Here is a 25,778-nt window from a genome sequence, read left to right as displayed (position 1 = left end):
TTTTATTCCATGATTCCTAAACTATGAATTTCAAAACTGTCTTTTGTACCTTCTGAAAGTTTTGAAAAGTTGCATCCCACTTATACCTCCGTCATCTTTTTTGATTTATCTCAAACACCAAAAGCCCAGACTAGGAAAGAAGTACTGAGGTACGAGTTTACATTATCCCATCTCATTCTTAAATTTGATGTTGCGCTTAATGTGATCTCCACATCTGGGTCCAAACCTTCAGGTCACTAGCAAACAACAATGTCCGAACCTGTGAATTAATTTGCCATAACGTCATTTGAAGTGAGGCGTAAATAAGGAATGATTTCACTTTCAAAAAATGTCCAGGCGAGAAAGAGAACACCTGATGTGATTTAATCTACCTAATTTCGGTCTTCGCACAGTTTTTGCTTCTGTGCTGCTCAGCCAAGTCTATTCTACCATCTGAGACCCACAATTACAGCCAGTGATACAGCACTGCGGCATCTTGCAAATACCAGAGCTTGGACACGGAAACGGATACAACACGTCATGACCTAACAACCAAATAGGGGAAAATAAGTTCCAGATGATTTACACCATTAGAATCTTCTGCAGATCTGAGGACCCCATTAAAGTCAGAGATGTGCGGAAGCAAAAGAATCTCACAGATGCACAGTAAGACAAAAAAGAAAATATTGCTTCTATCACTTATGGATTGTAATGGATTAATCACTAGAGACACAGATAGAAAGTATGAGAGTGGAAGAACAGTGTTTTTCCGAAGGCATTTCACTCAAACTTCCCATGAAGGATTCATGCCGTAGTCATCCTCTATATTGTGTCTGTGTCTGTATTTTTAGACAGCTGCCTGGCTCCAATACCGACTCTGTTTTCATTGGCATTGTTTGGACTCCACAACTTGAAAAGCCTTTCCTTTAACCCCTGCTGTTCTATGGACTCTCACACACACACACACACACTGATCTCCGACCATTTGTCAGGCCAAGGTCGTGTGTGTGTGTTATCAGCTTCTAATGAGGAGCAGGGCATGCAGCTTTTTCTCGTCTGGAAGACACTAATAAAACTGACAACCCTCTGTCCTCTGCTGGCCCGGAGAACTTGCATTAAATTTTAAAAAAGGAGTTTTACACACACACACTTTCCATAAAAGGATGATATCATGATACACTTCAGCAGAAACTTGCACAAGAACCATACAGAAATGTTTCTTATTTGATTCAGTTTGGATCAAATTCTTGTCAGCGAGGAAACAAATGACTTGTTATGTCAGATAGGTTAGTGTTGTTTACATTTTTCCAATTTTTAGACTAAACTTACCGGGATTTGACTGATTACTGGTGTTAATTCTCCTCCGCGCGTCAGAGGCTGGTATGCACGCAAAGATGCACACGCACAAACACACACAGAAACTGATAAGACAGTAAGTTAATTAGGGTTGTGAACATGGTCTAACAGCTCAATGAGAGGGGAGGACAGATGGGCCTTGACTCCAGCACTGACACGAAGCCAGAGATGGTTGGAGGAGGTGGTGATGGATGATGGAGGACAGACAGAGGAGGAAAGTTGTTTGATGGGGGTATGAAAAGATTAACTAAGGAGGAGGAGAGTAAGAAATTTGTCTGGAACTCCAGGGATTTCCCTGAGTTCAGTTTTAACAGAGCGTTGGGTGTCCCACATGAAAGCTACACATTATCAGAGCAAAGACGGGGATGGGAACAGTTCAGGTAGACAGCTGACACTGTAAACCTTTTCAAATTGTTTTACAGAAGGGTGTGTTAAGATGACAGCTGGATTGGATTTATATGACATGTAGAGAAGTGAAGAATTCTAAAAGGTACTTCCCTGGATTGTTTTGAGCTTGTCTCTCCTGACAGGAAGAAACTACGTAGGGTGTTTTTTATTAAATGTTGCATTTAATTAAAATAACTTAAATAGCAAAACAACTGGCTGAGTAAGTGATGGTTGCAACTTGCTTAGGAGGGGGAGTGCATTTGTCAAATTCAAGTTTGGAATGAAACGAGTGAGATAAAGGAGTGGAAAGGGAGGATACCATGGAGAGAGAAGAAGGGAGGCTGTTCCAGGCCGGAAAGAAAATAAAACATGAAGAAGTGGAGAAGAGACAGGGGCTGCATGCACACACTAAGTTTTCATTTGAAAACACATGCACTGTGCTATGGCTACCTCTGATGTTCACACTTCTCTGGAGGTCTAGAGAAGTTTGGAAAAGCTCCTGGCCCCGTTTTAGTTTGAAAACCCCGCGGCTGCGATTTAATCTGGACGGGCAGAAACTGAGATGTTTGGAAACGATGATGTAGACACTCAAGACTGTTTTTAGGATGTAGCCTGCAATGGTGTTTAATGTGTGAATTTACTCAATGAGTCAAACTTGTCTAAAATTATTTTTTTTCCCAGAAAGGAAATGATTTAAGCAAACAAAGAAAGTCAGCGTGTGGCTGAGTGAGGGGGGTCACACAGACATGTGGTGTCATTGACTTCGCTGCAGAAACCTTTTTTTGCTGCTATCAATGCGACAGTTAAATGGAGCTCAGGTTGAAGGGAGCAAGTGTTTAAAGCTGTTATATTTAGTGTAATTGTTATGTACTCTGGTTACTTTTATTTTTTTTCATTGCATGAACTATAAGTCTTGCTGTCAAGTGGACAATTCAGGAGGAGTGAGTTCACGTTGACCCGTTTGCTTCAGGTTACAGTATTACTGCTCCCAGAGGTGTTTTAAGCCTTTACACCTCCCGCTTGACACGCTCTTTGTGCAGGTTTAAAATTAATGGCGACGTTTCCTATGTTGCATAACTGCTTTTTCTCAGCATAGAGTTAAAAATGCAGCTGTGATGAATCCCTATGCAGATACAGTAATGTTTATGCACAGGATGCAGCACTGATGGGAGACAGATTTTAATTACTGTACTGAGACTGTAGTAAATGCCTCCTGCTACACAGACTCCATCGTGTGTAGGCTTTTTCATACAGCGCATTCAGAGAAAAGAGTTTAGCCCTTCATCTTTTGTTTCACCCTAACCTTATCTACTCTCGCTACCCCATAATGACCAAGCAAAAACAAAAGTCCTCATGTCTTCATAGGTATGAAGCCACTTTGTACAACTAGATATTGGGATTTTCTCCAATTTCTGTCCGCAGATCCTCTCAAACTCTGAGGAAACCACTGGTGGACACAGATTTTCACATCTTCCCAGAGACATTCAATTGGATACATGTCAGGGCCCTTAGCTGCTCCTAGGGTCATTAACCTGTTGGAAGTTGAACCTTTGGCCCAGTCTGGGGTCCTCAGCGCTCTGGCCAAGAATATCGCTGTGCTCTGCTCTGTTTAAACCTGACCGGTCTCCCTGTCACTGCGGCCAGAAAACGCCCTCACAGCTTGATGCTGCTCCTGTCACGTTTGCCTTTCCAAAATATGTCCAGTCAACTGAATTTACCACATGCTGACATCAGTGTGTGGAAACATACGGATGATCAGGAGAAATGGGAGGCACCTGAGATACATTTCAAGTCTCGTAGCAAAGTGTCTGAATACTTATGTCAATGTGATATTTCACATTTTTCATAGATTTGCAAAGAATTCAAAAATGTTCTGTTTTCACTTTTTTATTTTGGGATATGGAGCGAAGATTATGGAAAAAATTACTTAACTGAAAAAATATAAACAAGTTAATAAAAGGATAATTTGTGTAGGCTGTCTAAATGTACTGTTTACCGCTGCATGAAGATGTATTCTCTTCTGGATCTCTATTTTGAATGTGACTAAAGATGATGACATATATAAAGTGCTTGTGGATCGATCTGTCGCTTTTCTCAGATGTGACATGTGCAGTTTTCTCTTTTGCAGGGTTTAAAGTTGGAGCCCAGCTTAATGCGATGTTGTCACAACCCCTGTGGGAGCCGCCCCGTCGACTTCACCGTCAACATTAGCAACAAACTGCTACTAGACATCCGTCGCTACATCAAAAAATACTACTCTGTGAGTATTCCTCTGTTCTTGTGGCAGGTTGCATGCATGAGCTCTGACCGCCTGCAGGGCCACTTCATTTAGTTTTCATTTGGTATCTAATACTGCAGCTTGATAGACGAGAAGAGTGCAGCTGGCCAGAGTCTCTTCAGTTTTTTCCCTTTCTCAAGGTACATTTTAGTCCGTCCAAAAACTGCTTTATTTGTGCTCGATCAAACGTTGAGGATGTTTGCATATCAGTGTCTATCAACGCATTCTTAAATAGATTAATTCAAGTGTTCAGACAAACGGAGCCGTATGTAATGAAATATTTAGCACTTGTGAAAATTGACCTTTCGCTAAGTGTTTATGAAAGTGTTGGACTGTATTTAACACAATGGGGGATGCAACAGATGCAGTGACGCTAAGAGAAGCTATCAAAAAAATGTGGGACCAAAAATGAAGGGAACCTCAGCAGGAAACTGCACTGACATTTCCACCAAAGAGCACATTATGCTCTTAAAATATAAAAAAACAACGGCAGACAGATTTGTAGCAGCATGATCCATGAAAACACTTAAATGGGTGGGTTTTTTTTTACTTTGAATACCAAGTTTCACGTGTGCTCTTTCAGTAGATGGTAAAGTGAAATGATTAAATCACGTCGGGGGAAACTGGGTTAGTAGAGAATCAGCGAAAACTAAAAATACAGCAAATTTAGCATAGTTGACTTAAAAGATCAAGTAGATTTGTGTCAATCGTGTGTGAGCTAGTCTTGGCTTGAAGATTTAATCATAAACAACCACAGAGCTTCTGCTTCGGGGCAGGAACACAGTGCATGTCCGGTGTCTTTGTACCGTGCTGTATTACCCTGCCTCATGTCCTCGCTGCCCCACTGACCTGCGCTCACTTCGCACTCAGCGCTTCTTTGGACCTGTGCAGTGCTTACAGTTTGCTTTGTGTTTGTTTGGTTCACTCTGGAGTTTATGAGACGCGTATTTAAACTGAGGGCCAAAGGCGAGCAGACAATCACACGCTCCTGCAGACGGGAGCGTTTGTCCCATAGATTGCGACGCAATGCGGTGTTTTAACTACGTTGTTGCAGAGGACTCAATGTTGATCCAGGCACATGGATGTGAGTTCAGTGGGTTATTGCGGAGACCGGTTCTCTCTCTCTCTCTCTCTCTCTCTCTCTCTCTCTCTCTCTCTCTCTCTCTCTCTCTCTCTCTCTCTCTCTCTCTCTCTCTCTCTCTCTCTCTGTGTGTGTTTTACTCTAGATGTTTGCGAGAGTAGAAAGAGAGGATGTGTTGTCACTGCTCCTGACGAGCATCTCGAGAGTGAATTCAACTGGATTCCTGTGTTGTCTGTCGAGCACTCTCTCCCTCCTGGTAGCTTCTAACACCTTGGTCTTGTGAGTGGAATGCACTGTCTGTAAAAGTGTGTGCGTGTGTGTGTCAGGGTTACTCTCCCACAGTGCTGAACAGAAATCAATTAGTGCGGTGAATGTGTGGGGAGCGAGTCCCCCTCAACCCCTTTGTCACGATGTGTGAAACAGCTGCTACCGCTGAATACTTACACCTCACACAGCAACACACACACTCACACACACACCAGTGGAGGCTGAACAGCAGTGGACACAGCGCACACACAGCAGGGCAATGAAGAGGGGTAATATTGTGTAATTAAGGATTCCTTTCAGGCCGAGGGAGAGTTCAAATAGAGCTGTTTGTCTGGCCAGATAGAGTGAAAGCTCTGCACCTCTCTCTCTCTCTCTGTGTGTGTGTGTGTGTGTGTGTGTGTGTGTGTGTGTGTGTGTGTGTGTGTGTGTGTGTGTGTGTGTGTGTGTGTGTGTGTGTGTGTGTGTGTGTGTGTGTGTGTGTGTGTGTGTGTGTGTGTGTGTGTGTGTGTGTGCGTGCGTGTGTTGGCGTCCTAAGCTTGGACCACAGAGACATTAATCATTAGTAATGTCCTCCCCATCCCCACCATTATCAATAAACCAGCACCCTGAGAATGGGCAAACACTTGTTCACTTACTCTCTCTCTCTCTCCCTCCCACTGTGTGTGTGTGTGTCTCTCTCTCTCTCATAAACACACTGTTGTCATCCTTTCATCCTCTCATCCCACTGTCTTGGGCAAAATGAGAGATTTGCTTGTTTCCTGAACCACCCAATTCTTCTTTCTCTTTTTTCTTTTTTAAACTCCTCCCGTCTAACCACCGTTGCCATGGCATTTAACAAATTATTGCAATTACCCTCGTCATGTGGGTCGCCCCTGGAAACGGTCTGAGGGGCAAGAGAAGAAAGGGGGAGGGAGAGAGAAAGGGTGAATGAAGACCAGAGAAGGTGATAATCCTGTTTTGAACAAAAGGTCAAATTGTTGAATAGAGAAGCTTTGATTAAGCGGAGGAGGTACAAAGTGGAACCGTTTGAGCTTTATTCACTCCGTGAGTGTGTGTGTGTGCGTGCGTGCGTGTGAGAGTGTTTGTGAAGTAGACCGATTTTAGGTCCATTCACGTTAGAGCTGGAAGTGTTGACTGATGAAACCAGTTGTAGAGCTTGTGTGTGTGTGTGTGTGTGTGTGTGTGTGTGTGTGTGTGTGTGTGTGTGTGTGTGTGTGTGTGTGTGTGTGTGTGTGTGTGTGTGTGTGTGTGTGTGTGTGTGTGTGTGTGTGTGTGTGTGTAACAGGACTCACGTCAGAGAGGCTTCCCATTGATTTAAAAATGGTGCTGAAATATTTACTTCATTTAAAAGTTATTTTGTCATGTTCTAAAGAAAACAGTCTAAGTACATGTTTTAGGTAGTTCTTATCACACTGATGTTTCTTAAAGTGCACATTTTTCCTGTAAGTTGGGTTTAATTTTAGTTATTTGTTGAGACTTAGCTGAGAATTACTTGCTATTGGTCAAATGCGTGTATCGGCGGGACCTCAATACCGTGGCTCCTTCCCCTGATCACTACTACGCCGACTCTGCTCCAAATGTGCAACCGGAATATTTGGCTTCATACAGAGTATAGTGGGTAAGTGAAGAAATGTTGTCCATCTTTATTATTACATACAGTCTATGGTTGCACCCCTTACAAACAATACCTTGCCATGATTCATTAAATAAGTATGACCCAATGGTACCGGAAAAAGGAGTTCAGGAGTTTAAAAACCACAGCACCAAGTCCAAAGAAGCAACATTTGCAAATACACCTCTTTAGTTTCCTGATAGAACCACAGAAATACGAGGAGGTTTAAGTATCAGAGCCTAAACTGTTTGAATGCAACAGCAGGAAGACTTTGGAAAAGACGAGTGTAAATAAAAAAAGGTACAGACCATCGCAGAGAGGCAGAGAGAGAAGGTATATTTCCTGGTGGGCTCTGTCGTGGCCTGGTCTTGCCTCTGTTTGGTTAAATTATGTGGAACTCATTTGACGTCTACATTCAATGTGTCAGATATCCACTGCTATAATTATGTAATTATGAGCCTTTATTCTCTCGCGTCCAACTGTACACCCCCACCCTTGCTCCAGCGAAATGCCTCAATTAGGTTTCTTTCTTTTTTTTTGTTCTTTCTGCCTCGCTCCTCATGTGTGCTTCTTGTTTTTAATCCTTTCTGTGCAGCTCGCACACATCTGCTGCACTTAATCCTAACTTATTTTTTTATTTTTGGTGTGTGTGGGTGGGTTTTGGGTCAGTCGCAGAGCAGAGTGGCATTGTGGGTAGATTTTCCTGCTTTTAGCCTTCTCAGTTGTGTGTGTATTTGCCACTTGAGTCTTTGATTTGTGTCAGTAATTCAACTTAATGCAGGAGAATAGGAAGCGATTAATATTTTTGTGTCCACAGTGATTGGTGTGTGTGCGTGTGGTGTGTCATGGGAACAGCAGTGTGTACCAAGGCTTGTGTCACAAGAAATACACGTAAAAAACGATGAAGGTCAAACAGCATCTCTCGGACTCCTTATCTGTCACCACTACGAGCCATTGTCCCGGACGTGTCTTTATCAGAGACAGTGGCGCGGTCTCATTTCCCATGAAGCTCAGCTCTTTGCACAAGCTTGGTGTAGGTGTTTAGATAATTAGTCCCCGAGCTCGGATTTGTGGGTATAACTGTGAACTCTGGGACTTTCTAATTGATTTGGGACATACGTGTGTGTTTGGTTTTCATTTGGAAGGGATTGACAGCGTGCGAGCGTGTGTGTGTGTGTGAGCCTGTAGATGAAATGAAGCACTCCTCTTCCCGCCTACTCTTGTTTTAGTTTGGTAAAAACACAGAAAAACGTACTAAAATTTCATTATAAGACATGAGGTTTGTCTTTACATTGCTTAATAGACGAGACATATTGGATCATTAAAGATCATTAAACTCTTCGGATTGTGGAAAATGTGTTGAACAAATCCAGATAAATGGAGCAAGCTGCTCTTATGAGCATGAAAGTAGCAGAAATATATAATGCATGAAAACAAAAAGCCCCAATGTAAAGTCCGAAGAATCGATTTAATACAATTATTGTTTTATTATTGAGTGACAACAGACCTCAGTCCATTTGAGATTCAGTGGCGGGAATAAAAAATTGCTGCTCACTCACTGTCCCCATGTAAGTTTACTGACTGAAAGAGGCAAGATTCATCAATGTGCCTGATTTGGAAGTGAAAGATGTAACCACCGTAACATGGTCACTGGTGTCCCTGGTGCTTTCTTCTGTTGTGTTTCCAGTTTCCGACATGTTGGTTTCATGTTGGTTTCATCATTGAAAACGCCTCCACTGGCAGCGGGCTTACCTGCGTTTAAAAAAACCTGCTGATTTTAGTGTAAAATGTTTGTTTGTCTTTGAAAAGTCATTTTAAAAAGCCACGTACAGTGTAAACAGATTCCTCATGTAACCAGCGACACTTTGTCCTAGTTCTTACTATCAAAGGTTCTTGCAGGTTCTTTCACAGTGGAAAACAAATTACACACTGTAGAGTTGGTTGAAAAGAAAGAAATGATCTCTCGAATCGTTTATTTATTTTTTTTAGCTGCTGCTCAAAACTAATCCAGAGACGAGACAAAGGCAAACGTAAAAATCAATCGGAGAAACGTTGTGCGTGAGGGGGACGTGGATGGAGGGACAGGTGCAGTGAATGGAAGGAAGGAAGGAAAGATGGATGGAGGATGGACTCAAAAGCTTTGATAGCGGTGGGTCTTATCCTCTGTCATTAGTTGGGCATTAACCCCCCTCCCCTTTAAACCCCCCTTAGTAATGACAGGGCATAAGAAGCAGGAGGGAGGAGGGCTCTGGAAGAATACAGGGAGATTGAGAGGGTTATACCACAGCACCTGCCCAGGGTCACTACCTCACCCCGGGGGGTCCTAACTACTGCCGTTTTGGCTGTCCGCTGCTCTGCCCGTCTGACAAGCACTCCCAGAGCAGGGCGGCGACGCACGGCAGCTGAAGTTACATTGAAACGTAAAGAGTGATTGAGTGAGGCCGGCGCGATGTGAAGTCAGATGTTAACCTCTGTTCTTATCCCTCTTTCTTTGCCCGTCGCTCGCACTTGTTTTTGTTTTACGGCTCCTGTTTTTCTTACTCCCGAGTACTTTTCTTGTCACTGTGTTGTGCCGAATTATAGCAGCTAAATGGAAGCAACAATTTTCAGCAGCATTTTTTCATTACCAGAAACAGTTTTTAAAGTGTCTTCAAGGCATCAAAAGTTTTTTTTTTTTCTTTTTGTCAATTTTTAAGAGCACCTTTTATTGACAATATAAACACCCACACGAACACGTGTGATATAACTAAGCAATCATGCAGGGGAGTAAAAGCTGCTGTGAACGTCTTCTTCTGACGCATGTTGTGAGATATTTACATCAGGGGTCCCTTTGGACAGGAAACAGCTGGAATTCAAAGTTATTTCAAAGTGCTGCGAGAATGGAAATTGACGGATGGGTCAGAGAGTATTTAAAAACTTTTTTTTAAATTTCTGTGTTTTATATTTTCTTCAGAGCAGCCGAAACCAGAATAGAGACCAGAATGCTCATGGCTTTATAAGTGAGAATGGAGCCTTTAAGGTCAAGGATGTGTTCAATTTTGTGTCAGTTTGTCTGACTTTTAGCAGGATTACGCAAAAACTTGTATACTGATTTTCTTGAAACTTGGCGTAACGGTGGGGTCTGTGCCAAGGAAGACGTCATTAAGGTTTGGAGCATATTCGATCAAGGGAGTGGATCCAGGAAAATAATTTCTCTTTCTTTAAAAACCACGCGATGGGGTTCTGTTTGACCTTTTGTGAATTTTTCATGAAATGTCTTGAATTACAGGCGTAATTTGGTGCAGATCTGGATAATGATCCAGATTCTGTGAATTAAAATAAATATTTCTAGGGCGTTAACTTTATTCAGTTACTCTACAGTGAGGAAACTTTGAAAAATTTGCTGTGTCTCTTTAGATTTGTGCTTCATATTGATATTCTCCTTGATCTGTAGTCAGTTGATTGACATAATGTTCTAATCTTTTGGTTTGTTTCTCACAATTATATGAATTGCCTGAATGTAATGTAAACAGTTTGCAGAAAACCTGTGTGTTCATATCTGATCTCAATAAGTTGAGGCAATATGATGATGGAGTGGACATTCAGCCTTGGTGGTCACATGCAGTAACTTATCTGTCCTGATTAATGGTTTGTAGAATGTGAGAAAACCCTGTAACACAGAATGTTTGCAGTTTTCATTGGAAATACATCAACCAATCATGAAAGCAGTTGCCATTTATGTTTCTATTGTTTAATGTTGGATGTGTCACAGTTAATACAATCATATGTCATCATATGTCTCTGAAAGGGCTGGCTGGTGTGTGAGGACCTGACCTGTCAGAACAGGACCAGACGTTTACCCATCGCCTTCTCCCGCCACGGACCCATCTGCCCCGCCTGCACCAGGGCGACGCTCAGACCTGAGGTAATCACACACACACACACACACACACACACACACACACACACACACACACACACACACACACACACACACACACACACACACACACACACACACACACACACACACACACACACACACTTGCATAGTTATGCATCCTCTTATTGGACCAAAGAAACGCACACCACAAAACTCTTGTTTAAGACACGCTCTGCATTCTGTATGATTTGACCAGGTGATGGTGCTATAGAGCTGAAGTCTCTGTCATATAGTCTCTGTACATCTCTGCTCATTAGGATCAGATTACACCACGTATACGCACCAATAACATCGATCTTATCTTTGTCTTCCGTGTGTATGTGTGTGTGTGATGGTGCGTCCGTGCACACACACACTTTCCCCTCACATGTGCGTAGGCACTAAGAGCTGAATGGTAGTCGAACCATTAAAAGCATCTGTCTGTCCAGCCTCTGCCTTATGAACACTTTGTTAGCTTGACCACTGGATTTAAGAGAAACACTCTCCCTTTCAATTTGAGAATGACGTTTCTTTTCTTTTTTTTTTGTTCTCCCGTACTGTTCTGTCTAAATCCTGGCCTTAACTCACTCTTGTCAGTTTTTTTTCTTTTTACCCTGCATGCTCTGCTCCTGTCTGTCCCCACTGGCTGCTTTGCTGTGCCTGGCTCTGTGGCGACATGTTGTAAACCAGAAGGCCAATTTCTGCTGTCTCTGTAGCCACTTACGCGGCCATTGCTGTGTCTGAGGGCCGTGGCACTTTCAACCTGCGGGCTGAATAAAACATTTAACTCTCTGTGCTCACTCATGCACCCTTTCTCTACTCTAAAAACCTGTAGCCTGTCCTTATTTTACCTGGTCTCTGCCACACTGCTCGACTCCCTGCTCTATCATTATACAGTCTTTTATATACATCTATTGAACCCAGATAACGATTATGACACGAGACTTACCTAGCAAAGGCCACTAGGTACTTTGCATAAAGGTAGAAAATAGGAAAAAATGTATAATCTAAATTCAATATAAATGGTTTAAAGAAGTAATTAAACACACAAATACACGTATCTCCCTCAAATCAGTGGGGTAAGTATCAAATAAGCTGCTTGTATGTGAGAACACGAAAGTTTGAGTTGGTTTTCTGGAACATTTCCTGCAAGACCCCCAGCAAAATGTCCGTGAATGGGCATGTTCCGGACATTTTCCTGTTGTTGGGAACGACTCAGACGATCTCCTGCTGCCTTCCTCATATGTGAAAGGCAAACTCCAGAGAATGTCTGGACCCATTTTATCCGATATTTTCCGAAGTATATGTCTGAAAACAGCTTTAGTATCCAAGGCCATCAACGGGTACCTGTACGTGTGCAGTGGTCAGGCTCAGCACCTTCTTTCTTGTGTCTCTTCTTGTGGGGCGGTCCTACCATCTGGCTGAAGCATCTCAGTACATGACAATATACTGACTCGACTTTTACAGATGGTATGAGAAGTTGGCAAAAAACAGCATCGTGTTCATCCACTGAATTGGTTTCTGTGATGCTTGTGTCATAAATTCAACTCATGGGACATTTAAGCACAGAGCGAGTTTTGAAATTGATGATTTGGGGCTGGAATGCAGAATATATTTTTCTTCTGGGTGTCCTGAATTTCCTACCGTTATCCATCAGTGTTGACAGAAACAACCCCTAATATCTGTTGGTGTCAAACTGTGCAGCCACAGACGGAAGATACTTCGACCTGGTGAAGCAGCTACATGTGTTAAAATGTAATTGTTTATTTTTAATGAAAAATTCTTGTTTAAATATTTAGTATAATATTACATTTCAAAAGTAGCAGTCAATCAATGAAATGTGGAATAGGAGAAAAAAGAAGAAAAAGTTAAATATAAATGCCTTTTGAGTATTTTAATGAAATCAGCATTAACATAACTTTCATTTTTTCAGTGTTAGGTAACACTGTTGTCTGAATCAAGCTATTGAATGGAGATTAATAGCCCTGCAGCTTACATATTAAATTGCTGCCAATTATGTAAAGTACTCAAGAGGCCATTCATGGCTTTTTGAGCTGGTGGTAGATCGACTGTGACTCAAACAAGTAGAGACGATGATGATGCTTCCACACGCCCCTGCTGAGAGGTTGTCTTTCTTTTTATAGATACATTTATTAAAGTTTTTTTTGGTTTGTTAGAACTTCCATGATATTTCTGTGCATCCAGCCAGAGGCTCTGTTTTGGCTGCTTTCCCTTTCATTGCAGATTATGGAGCTAATATCAGCCGTAGCCAGAGAGGCATGCAGGGTTTTGTCTTTGCGTATGCTACGCTAAATTTGCTTGTTTGTGCCAGAGCCTCTGTGAAGGCACTTCTTCTTGTTTAACTCTGCTTTCCCTTTCCCTCTCGCGCATCATGCTACATTTACCATCGCTGTGGGTGCTGCCGCTCTCCTCTTCCATCCGTCTCTCCCTCTCTGCCTCTTTCTTTTCCTCCCTCCCTCGCTCGCTCCCTCCCTCCCTTTCTCTCTGGACACAGATTCAGAGCGTGATCTGATCTCCATGTAATGGGAGAGTAATAGGCACTCTGCCTTGATTGGTTGGTAATTTTGGGGAGTTATGCACAGGTGCAATTTGTAATATTTTCAGTAAATTAAATTTCTTTCTCTCCCTTGCTCTTCGTCTCTCCCTCCCTCCACAGCGCTTAGCTCAAATGGACTATATATATATATTTTTTTCTCACCCTGTCTCAAATCTTTGTCCCAACTTTCCTTTTCTTTCCCCCTTTTTATTCAATGCTTTCTTCCCCTGCTCCTTTCTTTTCATTCTCTTTCCCCACCCTCCCTCCCTCCTTAGCTCTTCCACTCATTCTCTCTTCTCCTGGCTCGCTCGCTCTCTCTCTCCTCCTCTCACCCTCCCTTTCTGTCTCTCTCTCTTTTTCTCTTCTCGTTTTATTGATGTACGCTCAGGCGCCCATTAGAGCTCCCTTTTTCCCTCTAGTGGAAATTGCAGCATGTTAATTTTCACACAAATTACGGCAATAGCAGGTATCTCTATTTGATACATTATAGCGGGAGCAATCAGAGATAATTGAGTGCCTTTCAGAGGGAGACGGCTGCATTCACTGCCAGCTCAAAGCTGCCCCATTATCGCCTAATCGCTCTTTAAACACTGAATTTTGCCGAACAAAAATTCTTGTCATAATTTTGCTTAAGTGTATTTGGAAATCACAGTCCTTTGAGTGAGGATAATTGAAATCAAATCCCTTTCACTGGAGCTGACATTTCTACATTTCCCCCCAATTGAAATTAATTTCAAAAATTGAGCATGAATATCTTCAAATAGCAGGCAATTATGCCTTTCAATGGGGAGAAATTACCGGTGCTGAATCGTTGGAGGCTTGCGGGCGAGAGCACCAGTTAAATGCCTTTGTTTCCTGCCGTGTTTGCCTAGTAAAGATTTACATATATTGACTCATTATGGTGTCTTGTGAAGCTGATCGGCGTGACTACCACAACCGGCAATAATGCTCATCGCATCTAAAAAGCTCAAGAGTTTCAAAGCCTCGTGGCCTCACAGCTGAGGCAAAATGTATGTTTGTTTCTCCGTCTCCCTCTCTTTTCTCACACCCTCTCTCTTTCTGCAGCTGCGGTTGTGCGAGGGCTCGGGATATTGTGGCTTCGGTATTTACGGCGCGTGTTTGCATCCTAGCTGGAGAACAGTATTTAGGGAAAAGTGCGTAACGCCGAGGCCTTGTTTGTGTCACCCGTGCCGATATTTCCCTCTAAGTCGTATCTATGTCAAGGGATTGAATGGTTGTAGTCTGTCAGCAGCTGCACACTTTCCATCCTCTATGAACTCTGTTTGGCCTCCTGTACTTTTCTTACGTTCTCGCAGACATATTGTGTGTCTAGCTTTTCTAACTGCTGCAGTGATATACCCGAGTGACAGTATAGTGCGCAAAACCTCGCTGGCGGTTGGATGTGCGTCTTTGTGTGCGTCTTCCTAAAAGATAGAGGCAGGTGTTTTTAAGACTCGGAGGAAGACTTGAGTGCTCGTTTTATTGTGCGAGCCGTTTTAGACTCTGTTGCTCTGTGATTTGGATCAATTTGTATGATTTAGCCGCCTTTTCTTATGCTTTACTTTCCCTTTATTCTATACATCCTGTCTCCACGGCGTCTTTCTACTCTCACACACGTGCACAAATCTCCCTCTTCCTTTTAGCCTAACTGTGTTCATGCAACAGGACCGGGTCTGTGTGTGTGCGTGCCCGTAGGGGGGAGTCAGTCGGGGAGCAGGGAGGCAAAGGAGCAAGGGGGCACAAGGTGGGGGTGCAGGGGGCCTTACGCTCCGAGAGAGAGGCAATTTCACAGCTGGTTTGCTCCTTAGGCAGTCAGGCTGAAAATGCTGCAGATTTGTGGAGCAAATTGAAATGGTGTCAGTGCAGGAACAAAGCACCGAGCTGAATGACGAGGTAGGCGTGTGTGTGTGTGTGTGTGTGTGTGTGTGTGTGTGTGTGTGTGTGTGTGTGTGTGTGTGTGTGTGTGTGTGTGTGTGTGTGTGTGTGTGTGTGTGTGTGTGTGTGTGTGTGTGTGTGTGTGTGTGTGTGTGTGTGTGTGTGTGTGTGAGTGAGGGAGTGAGGTGGGGTTGAGGGGCTCTAAATTCAATAACAACCCTGTAAAATTTTAGCCACGCCTTTCTGACACCTGTCAATCAGTTTGCAGCAAAGGGGCCCGCCCACAATCAGCTTTATATTGTTTGAATGTGCCCGTGCGCCGAGTGCGAGCGTGTGCACATGCATGTGTGCTCTCCGTGTGTTGTTATTTTCAAGAGGAACAAGCGGTGTTGCGGTGTCTGTGCCGACTGGGCTTGTTCAACCTTGGCAACCGTAACCGAGGCTCCATTATGGGATGCGCATGGTTTGGTTTGTTGACTAGGCAGTGCATCAATGGTCAACAGCTGTGTGTGCCATGTGGGCAGCCATACTGCGCCATTTAACACACACCCACACACCCACACACACACATTAACTCACTCACTCATGTTCGCACATCACATAGTTTCCATTTAGTTGCATTAGATGCTCTTGCCACTTGATTATGCCGCAGTAGTAAAAACTGAAATTACAATTACGCACATTGCCGATTGGCAGGTATAATGGGCACACACAAATTCACTTCACTCACACACACACACACACTCTCTCACACACACACACGAATTGGGGGGATTCTTCCTGGTGGTAATAATAAAGCACTCGGCGCACACCTGATGGCAGTGTGGGGTCGGGGCTTAGCGTGCCCTCTCCAGCATAGCAGGGAAATGACGAGCCAATAACTGCAATTAAACATGCAGTATAATGGCTAATCAAATTGACAGCCTCGGCTGTTCGCATACCTCTCTCACAATGGCTTATCACAACAAACTATTATGAGGGAGGGTATTTCAGGCCCGATCCCCTCTTTTCTTTCTCTCTCTCCTTCTCACTGTCTGACTCTCTTCATCTCTCACTTCTTTCTGTATCTTTACCATTTTCTCTCTTTTTTTTTTTCTTCTCGTTTATTTTCCCTCCCACCTCTCTGTCTCGCTCATCCTCCTCCTCCTCCTCCTCGTCTCTCTCTCCCTCTCTCCCTCTGGCAGGCTGTCGTGTGGCTCCAGTTAATTGCAGTGGAGATTAACAAAGCAAGCAAATTTGTTTTCTTGCTTTAGCGTGTCACACAGAGGAAAGGAAATGTTGTCAGGGAGGTAGAGTCCTACGAGCAGGGTGCACGTTCGCGGAGTCACGTTCAATCAGCATGTTTCTTCAGGTGGTAAACCGGGTTTATTCATCTGTTTTGGATGCTTTTACACCCCGTCACGATCCTGACTCCGCTCACAAATGATTATAATAGAAACTAATAACCTTCTTATACAAACAGGAAATACAGGGATGGTAGAAGTGTTGGTGTGTCACCACTTGTTGGATACAGTTCACACATCGTGTGTTTCTGTTGAACATGATCAGAGAGTAGACGCGAGACAGATGCTGTATTTACACCATGTCGCCTGAATCAGGAGAACAAAAACTGCTTTCCATTTTGATTCCAAGTTTTCATTATTCAATTAATTGACAAAATATATTTCTTTTTTCTATAATATGTGAGAAAGGCCTAAGATGACGTCTGCGGGTGTTTCATGTTTCGATCAATTGTCGAGAACACAACATTTGAGGTTCTAGATTAAGATGTTGATTCATTTGATTAACTGACAGATACATTTAGCGCTACATGACTTATTCCATTAGGATGATACCTCCCATTCCCCACCGAGCTTGGGGTCTGGCCATGTGACCAATCCACAGTTAAAATAATGTTCTAAAAATAAGTTTATCTGCTCTCAGTGAATTACACTCCGTCAGATCAGGCCTCACGTTACCTCCCATCAAGATCAGTCAGATGGATTTCATGCAATGTGTTAAAGATGTCAAGATTTGACTTGGAAATACAAGGTTCACACGAACATTCATTTCCCATCTTTTTGATGCTTGAATTTCTGGTCTTTACGATATGGAGTGAACGTCACATTTACACTACATGTAACTGACCCAGGTCCAACACTTCCAAAGAATGGAGATAATGTCAAGATGGAAGATTAGGAAATTGTTTTAATATGAACTGTGTTTGTGTGTGTTTTCTCTACAGTACTCCGAGAAGGCCCTTTACAACCAGCTCTGCTTCTACAGATTCATCTTTGACTGGGACTATGCCGTTACCAAAGTCCTACAGGGTGATGAGAAAAGTAAGACCACACACACACACATCATACATGTCACTGTACTGTTGTGTTCCGTCTCAACTTTCAGTCTTTAACTTTGTCTTGCAGGATAAATTTTTCACTGTAGTAGCTGTAAAACCAGACCTATATTTTAAAAATTATATTATAGGTTATTCATTTCTTGCCATTTCTTTATGATTCCTCCTTTGGAATTAATATCAAGTTACCAGTGTGACTGTCGGAAGTTTGAATTTTGATGCCTTAACAATGCTTCCTCGCAAATAGGCATACAACATAGCATTAGCAATCAATGGCTCAACGTAAACCTTTTACCCAGGCTGCACTTACATTATTCACCGATGATGTGACATGCTCAGCACACAAGTAACAGAGTATGGCCATTGGATACGGGGAGGGGGTTAAGGACATTCAGCTCCTCGACTCGACAGCCCTAATTTAGGAGACGGATTCAATCACACACACATACAGAATGCAAAACGCTCCAATCACTGGAAGAAAGACGGAAAGAGCCCTCCATTGCTCTCCCTCTACCCCGACCCTCACTGTCCATCTCTGCCGCTTTCGCTGCTTTGCTCTCTCTCTCATTTCTCTCTCTCTCTCTCTCCCTCTCTTGGACAGGCACTCGTTTGGCTGTGTTGATTGAAAACAGGTTTTAGATTTGGGGAAATGATAGGGGGAGTAATGGGCGCGCTGACGAAAGGATAGCCCTTCTCCTATAATGGGACATGGAGCGTATATTTCCCCCCTTGGACTCAAATAGACGCTACTCCAGCGCTCTGGGCGCGCTCAGTAGGCGTCAGCTACAAGGCCTCTTTACCCATAGTTCTCACTGATTGATGTCACTTGATTAGAAAGGGCCGCTAGGCCGAGTGATTTATTTATTTGATTAAATATTTATGTATGTATGTTATTTATGTATGCCTGAATGGTGCAAAGTGTGCGCGCTGGGCTGGACCTGAACGAGGCAGCGAAAGAGTAAGACAGCAGAGGTAAATATATTGTGTAATCAACAGATGACCACTCAGAAGATGGAGGGAGCTGAAATAGAGGGATTGGCCTGTTGTGGAGGAGGGAATGGAAGGAGTACTAACATGATTATAGCCTCCATTTTTGCCTTCTTTTATTTCTGCCTTTTCCAAGATTTGAGAAATCATCCCCAATCAATTCTTCACTCTCCTTTCTTTATGTTCCTTGGCTTTGCAGTGTTTGTGATCCAGTCTGCACTTTCTCTTCTTGAGTGTCTGGCTTATCTGTTCCCTTCAAAACGATACAGTACAATACACAATGCAATCTTCACTTGGTCTTGCAGCCCTGGACATGTGTGTTCACAGTTTAGTGTACATGTAGAATGCACAGCGAACACACATGGTTGATGGTTGTGGAGCAGTTTAAGTTTGTGGCAGCAGGCATCTACTGGTCCACTGATGACATTCTGAAACAAAACACACCTCACATGTACTGTCGCCAACTTTTTGGGTTAGAGAGCTCTCAAAATAAATGAGGGACGAGTGCAGTGATCATTTTAAACCGGCCTGTTTGGAATGGGCTGTTTATTTGGCCTGTGATGACGCTGGTTGCAGCTTTTCTTTCTGAAACTGTAGAAGTGACCTGCAGTGGTTGAGCCACAGCATCTAAAGACCGGCTGCAGGACTCATTCTACATACAGACAGATGTAGATTTTTGATTTATTAGATAGGTATGTTACAGTTTGAATATCTCTGAGTTTGGTGCATTGCAGACAACAAGATACTCTGGACTCTGCCTTCTCAGATTGGTTGATTGACCAATTAAAAAGTGCAAATTCCCGCAGACTTTTCCTGATTCTATTTATCATGTTTCATTTAGCACAACCTACATTGGCCTTAAAAGGGTGAAACTTATTATTTTACAAAAAAATAAATAAATAAAAGTTTATGTGGCAGAACCACAGGTCAGTTTCAACAACAACAACAATAACAACAACAACCCTTTGACCGAAGCCTTTAAGATTCATGAGCTCATATATCATATGGACACAATTCAAACGTTACAATTTGGTTTTATAATCACTGTAAATGGAAACATGCAATTGTAGTTCATCAGAGTGAACTTAAACATTCATAACTCTCGTTTTGATTGTTTTATTTACATAAATATGGCTGATACCGAGATTCACTGGTTTGATTTCGCAATTTGCAAAACTGAGAGTGAGATATTTGAGCCCGCAAGTGTTTTCACCCCTGAACAAAGCATGTGAGCTTATAGGGCAGGTGTAGGTCACTGTGTCACTCATAATGCTTCACATTGATATCTGTGAGCCCCGTGCTGCAACACTGTCTACAGCAAGTGATTAATCCAACACACACACACACAGATGGATTCATCGGGCAGAGGAGAATGCATGTATACACATTCTCATGCTGCTATAAAATATAGGTTTACGGTGTTATCCCTCAGTCCTGGGGCAGTAATACCCCATATTACTGCATTACACACCCAGGGGCCACACTGCTCCGATTACAGGGAGGAGACATACAATCCTATACACCTGACTTGACTCTGTGCACAGACCAGTATCTCTGTGGGGCCTATAGTGATTTGCAACACCGATTTGACTTCCTGTATGTGGTGATAATGTTCTGTAGTGAACGACCAAGCTGCAGCAGTGTCCACTAGAAGAGACGGGTGGACGAGGTGCGAGTGGATATAAGTTTTAATTGGAAGCATTTGAGATCAATAGTAGTTGATGCATGCAATCAGAGGTCTTGGTTTATGACTTTTGGAATTCTGGAATAAAAAAAGAATGTTACCTGAATTAAACAGATTTTCCCTATGTCAACAAACCCCAGTGTCCAGGGTACATTGCGTATTTTATATATTTCATGTGGACAATGAAAACTACAAAACAGGACCTGGATCATCAGATAGTAAATACAAAAAGTTCACAGTAAGGTGACTGTACATGTGTTTTAGTCACTCAAAAAGTGGATTTGCTCTGATGTTACTCTATCTAAACATATGCATCCTCATAGGGCTTAAAGCTGAGGACAAGAAGAGAATTGAGATACAAACTAAACGTGTTGGTTCTTTGAAAGGATTTATTAACAAAGAAACATGGCAGCCTTATCCTTTATAATGTTCACACTTACTGTTGTTTACCAAAGCCTCAGGTAAAGGAGCGCCATGTTATACTGGAATACTCGTGCCGTCATTCAGTCTCGATCATATCTGGTTATTTATGTATCGCAGAGCCACTCAGAGCGTGTGTGTTTACATGTGTTCGGAACATACACAATAAAGCACATTAAAGTAAAATAGCTTTACACAGAATAGCGTGCGTGTGTGTGCGTGTGCGCGTGTGCGCAGTGCCACAGTGTTTGTGTGTCTGTCTTATCTACATGTACATTGCATTTTTGTGCTTGATTGCTGCGACTGAGTAAAACATGGAGGTAATTTCACCCGCTCCAGGAGATCTCTAATAGATTATACGCACACACACACACACGCTATGAAATAAACATGCTGTCCGTTCCTTTGCTGGGAACATCCCGTATCAATGACTTTCAAATCATTTCAAGCCACCTTTCTTCTCTCCGTCTCCCCCCTGCTCTCCCTTTTCATCTCCCCCCTCTCTCCTTTCCTCGCTCTATCTGTTGCCTTTTCTCTTCCCTCCGTCACTCCTCCCCTCCAGGTCTCCGTCTTGAGTGTGGGCAGTATGATTGCATGTGTGAGCAATAACGTAATTTCGCCGCATTGATAAAATATAAATTGTCCTTGAGCCGCGCTTTTCTAATGATCCATTTACCGACAGCTTCCCTGCCACCTCTCAGCGCTCCGCATTTGGTCCTTGTCTACCCTCCCACTCCTCTCCCTCTCTCTTCTTTCTCTTCTCCTCCTTTCCCTCGCTTTACTCTCCATTTTCTTCCATCTCTCTCTCTCTCTCTCTCTCTCTCTCTCCTCATCTTCCACCCTCCCTTTCTCCGGCGATACAAAGCGGGGTGGCAAAATCTGCGGGTGCGATTGTCAAATCAATTATTCATTCTGTGCAATTACACTCACACAAAGAAGTTTCCCCGTGCTCCGAGTGGTGATTAAATTAACTGCTATTCCAGCTGCCCGTCGCCACCAGCCTAATAGAATATTCATGGAGGCGGCCGACGGAATGGCCGATCTCCATTAACTTCATCATGCTCACTTAATTACAGGCTTGTTATTGTATTTACACCTAGTTAGAGCGTGCAGAGCCCCGATCTACTCGTGCCCAGCATCGCCAGTGTGCATGAGTGTGTGGCAACACCTAGTTAGAGGAGAGATAACCCCTGATACACTCACTGTGCACATGTGCGTGTGAGTCTTTGTGAAATATGTGTGTGAGACAGTGGGAAACGTGGAATCCGCGCCACCGATTTTCTGTCCCGTGCTGCTAATCACGCAAAGTTTTCCCCTGAAGCTGCATTTTCCCCTAAAGCTGCATTTTCCTCCACAGTATGCTTTCTACCAGCACGGCGTTTTCCATCTTTCATTTGCATCTCTTTCTCTCCTTTTCCTCTCCTCCTGTTTCTTCCATGTCTCGGCCTTTTCCCAACAACACTGTCTCCCCTCTCTTCTCTCCTCCTGCCTCTTACTAGCTTTTTAAGGGAGGCTATTTATTTGAACTACACTCCCCACTGTGCTCCGACTCGCTGCGAGGTCTCTCCCTCTTTCTTTTCCTCTCTGTGACTCTTAAATCATTCTTTTATCTGTTCGCCACACAGTGATTGAGGTGGAAAAAGAGAAAGGAGTGAGGAAGAGGAGAGGAGGGGGAGAATTATTTTCTCCTACCTTTCAGAAATGATGACATGATTGCTTTCGCTTGATCATGCATCATCACTCCCTTCTATTCCCCAGATAAATAGACTAGTTTGTCTTTTGCTGCCTCTCCTCTCCCACCTTCTCTCCCTCCATCCCTGTCCTCGCTAACATGGGGATTATCTGGTAATAGTTGCTGCTGACGTTTAAGTCAACCACACCATCTCCTGTGTGTGTGTGTGTGTGTGTGAGAGTACAAGTGCATGCATGTGTGATTAGTTTGTCACGTGGATGTTTTTTAGTCGCCATGACTTTGGTTTAGTGTGCTTTTATAGGTGTTTAACTACCATCAATTGACTGTGTGTGTGCGTGTGCGTGTGTCTGTGTGCGTGTGCGTGTGCGTGTGTGAGTGAGAGTGAGAGACACTGTTGATCTTTGTGTATCTAACCTTTGTTCCCTTGGGCAGTCGGTGGGTTGGTATTTATCCAGCAGCCACTAATGTAATGGACAGGAAGACAGGAGATAGGGCTACGGAGATGGCGAGGACATGACAACTGGCCATATGGACTGTGTGTGTGTGTGTGTGTGTGCGTGTGTATGATTGTGTGCGCTCTCATGTGTTTATATACAGCGTGTCATCTCAATAAATCACAGACATGCATCCAAATAGAATCAGTAAATCTAGAAAATAAAATAATTTTGTCTTTTAAGGTTGACTGTTGCTTTCACTCCTGAAACAATGAACTGATCACTTGATTAATTATTCATTCACTGGTTCCATTTTATATGATATTTGTTTTTCTGCATCAGAAATCGTGGAAAAACAAACCCTCTCAATGAGATTTGGGGTCTTTTTGAATTTATTTGAAATAAAAACGTTTTTTAAAATCCAGTTCATGATAAATATAAATGAGAAGGAATTAGCTGTGAAATCAAATCACTGCAAAACAATTATTTCCACTTTCCTGTTATTCTTGACCTCCTGTCAGCTCACTGTTATTCCAGATGTGGCTGCTTTGCCGCATGCTTTTGGTTTGATAGTGTGTTATTACTTGGTTTCATGATACTTCATCTACACTTGACGCTCAGTATAATGTTGAAAAGATTTGATTTCAGTGGCCACCCAGCCCACGATAGTCAGCTCTCAGTCTTCTCTCTGGCTTTATTACGGCCCACCTGAAGGGATAACAGGGACAAGATATTGACTCCATGCGCTCGTTGGGCTTTTCTATCGATCTCATGATCGTGTGTGTGTGTGTGTGTGTGTGTGTGTGCGTGTGCGTGCGTGCGTGCGTGCGTGCGTGCGTGCGTGCGCGCGCGCCCGTCATCGACCCATCAGTCCAATTCTGTGCGACGTCTCCAGGCCCTCAGAGTGATAGGAATACTGGCAGATAGCATTAGATCTGTTGGCTCTCAAGTTCAGCGAGAAACGCTCAGTGTTGGTTAATGAGGAGACAAAGATGCTGGGTATGTGCTCCACTGGCTGGACATACTATACATGATCCTGTGGAAGATGTCCGGGGAAATGAATTGTCCAGGTCAGTCACGTTCACATCAACAGGAACATTTTGAGAGGCGAGAGGTCGACCTATCCACAAAATCAACGAAAGTCAAAAGCGATATAAAGGAAAGCAGAGAGAAGAACAAAGTAGCTTCACTCCTTCATGTGTTAGAAACAACATCAACACGACCGATTGCTACAAAATAGAACGGGGCCTGCAGCATTTCCAAACTTCTCTGTTTTAGTGGCTCTTAAACTCCGAAGCAGGTTTGATGCATTTTCTAAATGAAAGCGAAGTCGTATGGATGTCCCCACGTTTGAGGAGCTTGTTGATCTTCTGTTGAGCTCCGGCAGTGGTAACTCCTCTTTCCTCTCTTCTCCTGCAGTTCTTCTTTCCCGGTGGATGAAGGAGAAGGAAGTGTATCGCAGGCTGAAGGAAGTGTCGGACAAAGCCTTGGCCACCAGCGGCTACTCGGAGATTAACCTGGCCAAACTCTTCCAGGCCTTCTCCACCCTCAAGTAAAACAATACACACACACATCTGCAAAGACCACCACCACCACCAGGCGGCCTTGACGTCTGACTCGGAGCTGGACATTCGCACATTCATCCACATGTGTTCTCTACGCTTTTTTTGGGGGGGTTTGATGATAGCCGGTATGAATGATTTTGGGCTCTGACCTTCATATCACCCTCCCTGGACCTAATGGGCTTGTTGTATGGCTTAAAATCAAATCACACCTTTCTCCTCTACCACACATAGGCACTCGGTACACGCACACACACACACACGCACGCTCTTGTGGCTTGACCCCATCACTCTGCCGCTAAAGGGGGGAGCAGCAATCATACTTAAATGACAGTCTATTGTGTGTGTGTGGAGGCTGGCTGTGTCCAGATGTGTGTGTGAATGCGAGTGCGTGTAAAAAATGACTTATTCTCGGAGCAGCCAGCGTCCTCCAAAAGCCGCTAATTAGCCAATGATAGTGACTCTGGCCACTAAGACCACTGGATGCCTGCAGCGATCGGACACTTGTTCTGATTACCACCATTCATCCCCGAATGTGAGTGTGCGAGCGTGCATGTGCGAGCGTGCATGTGCGAGCGTGCATGTGCGAGCGTGCATGTGTGAGCGCGCGTGCACGCTCCCGTGTGTCGGATCAGAAGATGAAAGGAAGAAGCGAGGAGGATGCAGGGAGTGACGGGGTGAAGGAGGCCACACGCGCTGCTCCCTCGCTCTTTTGTCTCCATATCGAACAGCTCATCTCCTTCTCCTCCGCTGCCTCTGTTTAACTGATGTCATTTCATCCATTTCACTCCTCACTTCTACCCCCCCGGCCCCCTCCTCTCTGTGCAGATTGTGCTTTAATGTGTGTAATTTTCCATGTGTCCAGTTCATATTGCTCAGTAGGGTTTGTGTAATGATTTTTTTTTTGTTGTAATAACTAGAATATTCCATGTTGGGTGTTTTTGATATTGATGAAAATCTTTTTGATACTGAAACTTCAATAAAAAAGCTAAATGGATAAAGTGTTAATCTTGTTATTTTTTTTGCACCGCTGACAGATGGGATGTCCTCATGTTTCCTGTGTTACAACTACTCACTGTAATACACTTAACGTGCCATGAAAGTGAAATCTATTAAGGAAGACGATGGGGAAAATCAATCAAATAACTGATTATTTAGAATTGGTGCATCTTGGTCGGTACATCAAGAATCTTTGAGCTTTATTTATAACCATATTTAAAAAAAAAATTATAATACATTTCTTATCGTCAACAAAGCAAAAGTTTCAGTGAATTGATTCCACTAACATGTCTAGAGCCTGATACAGCTCATTCTTATGTGTTAAAGATAATTTCATTGTCCATAACCTGTGAAACATGACCCGTTCCTTT

General features: G+C 43.3%; 1 protein-coding gene across 1 annotated transcript in view; it reads left to right on the top strand.

The window, feature by feature from the left end:
* pola1 (polymerase (DNA directed), alpha 1) overlaps nucleotides 1-25,405 on the top strand; it is a 48,149-nt gene extending 22,744 nt beyond the window's left edge. The window contains exons 34-37 of the mRNA XM_035142997.2: nucleotides 3,851-3,982; nucleotides 10,748-10,864; nucleotides 17,518-17,614; nucleotides 24,266-25,405. Coding sequence (XP_034998888.2) covers nucleotides 3,851-3,982; nucleotides 10,748-10,864; nucleotides 17,518-17,614; nucleotides 24,266-24,402 — 483 coding nt within the window. The 3' untranslated portion in view covers nucleotides 24,403-25,405. The remainder of the gene's footprint in view (nucleotides 1-3,850; nucleotides 3,983-10,747; nucleotides 10,865-17,517; nucleotides 17,615-24,265) is intronic.
* The last annotated feature ends 373 nt before the right edge of the window (nucleotides 25,406-25,778 follow it).

The sequence above is a fragment of the Hippoglossus stenolepis genome, chromosome 19 (genome assembly GCF_022539355.2).
Source record: "Hippoglossus stenolepis isolate QCI-W04-F060 chromosome 19, HSTE1.2, whole genome shotgun sequence".
Lineage (NCBI taxonomy): Eukaryota > Metazoa > Chordata > Actinopteri > Pleuronectiformes > Pleuronectidae > Hippoglossus > Hippoglossus stenolepis.
This window is presented reverse-complemented; position numbering and strand designations above follow the sequence as displayed.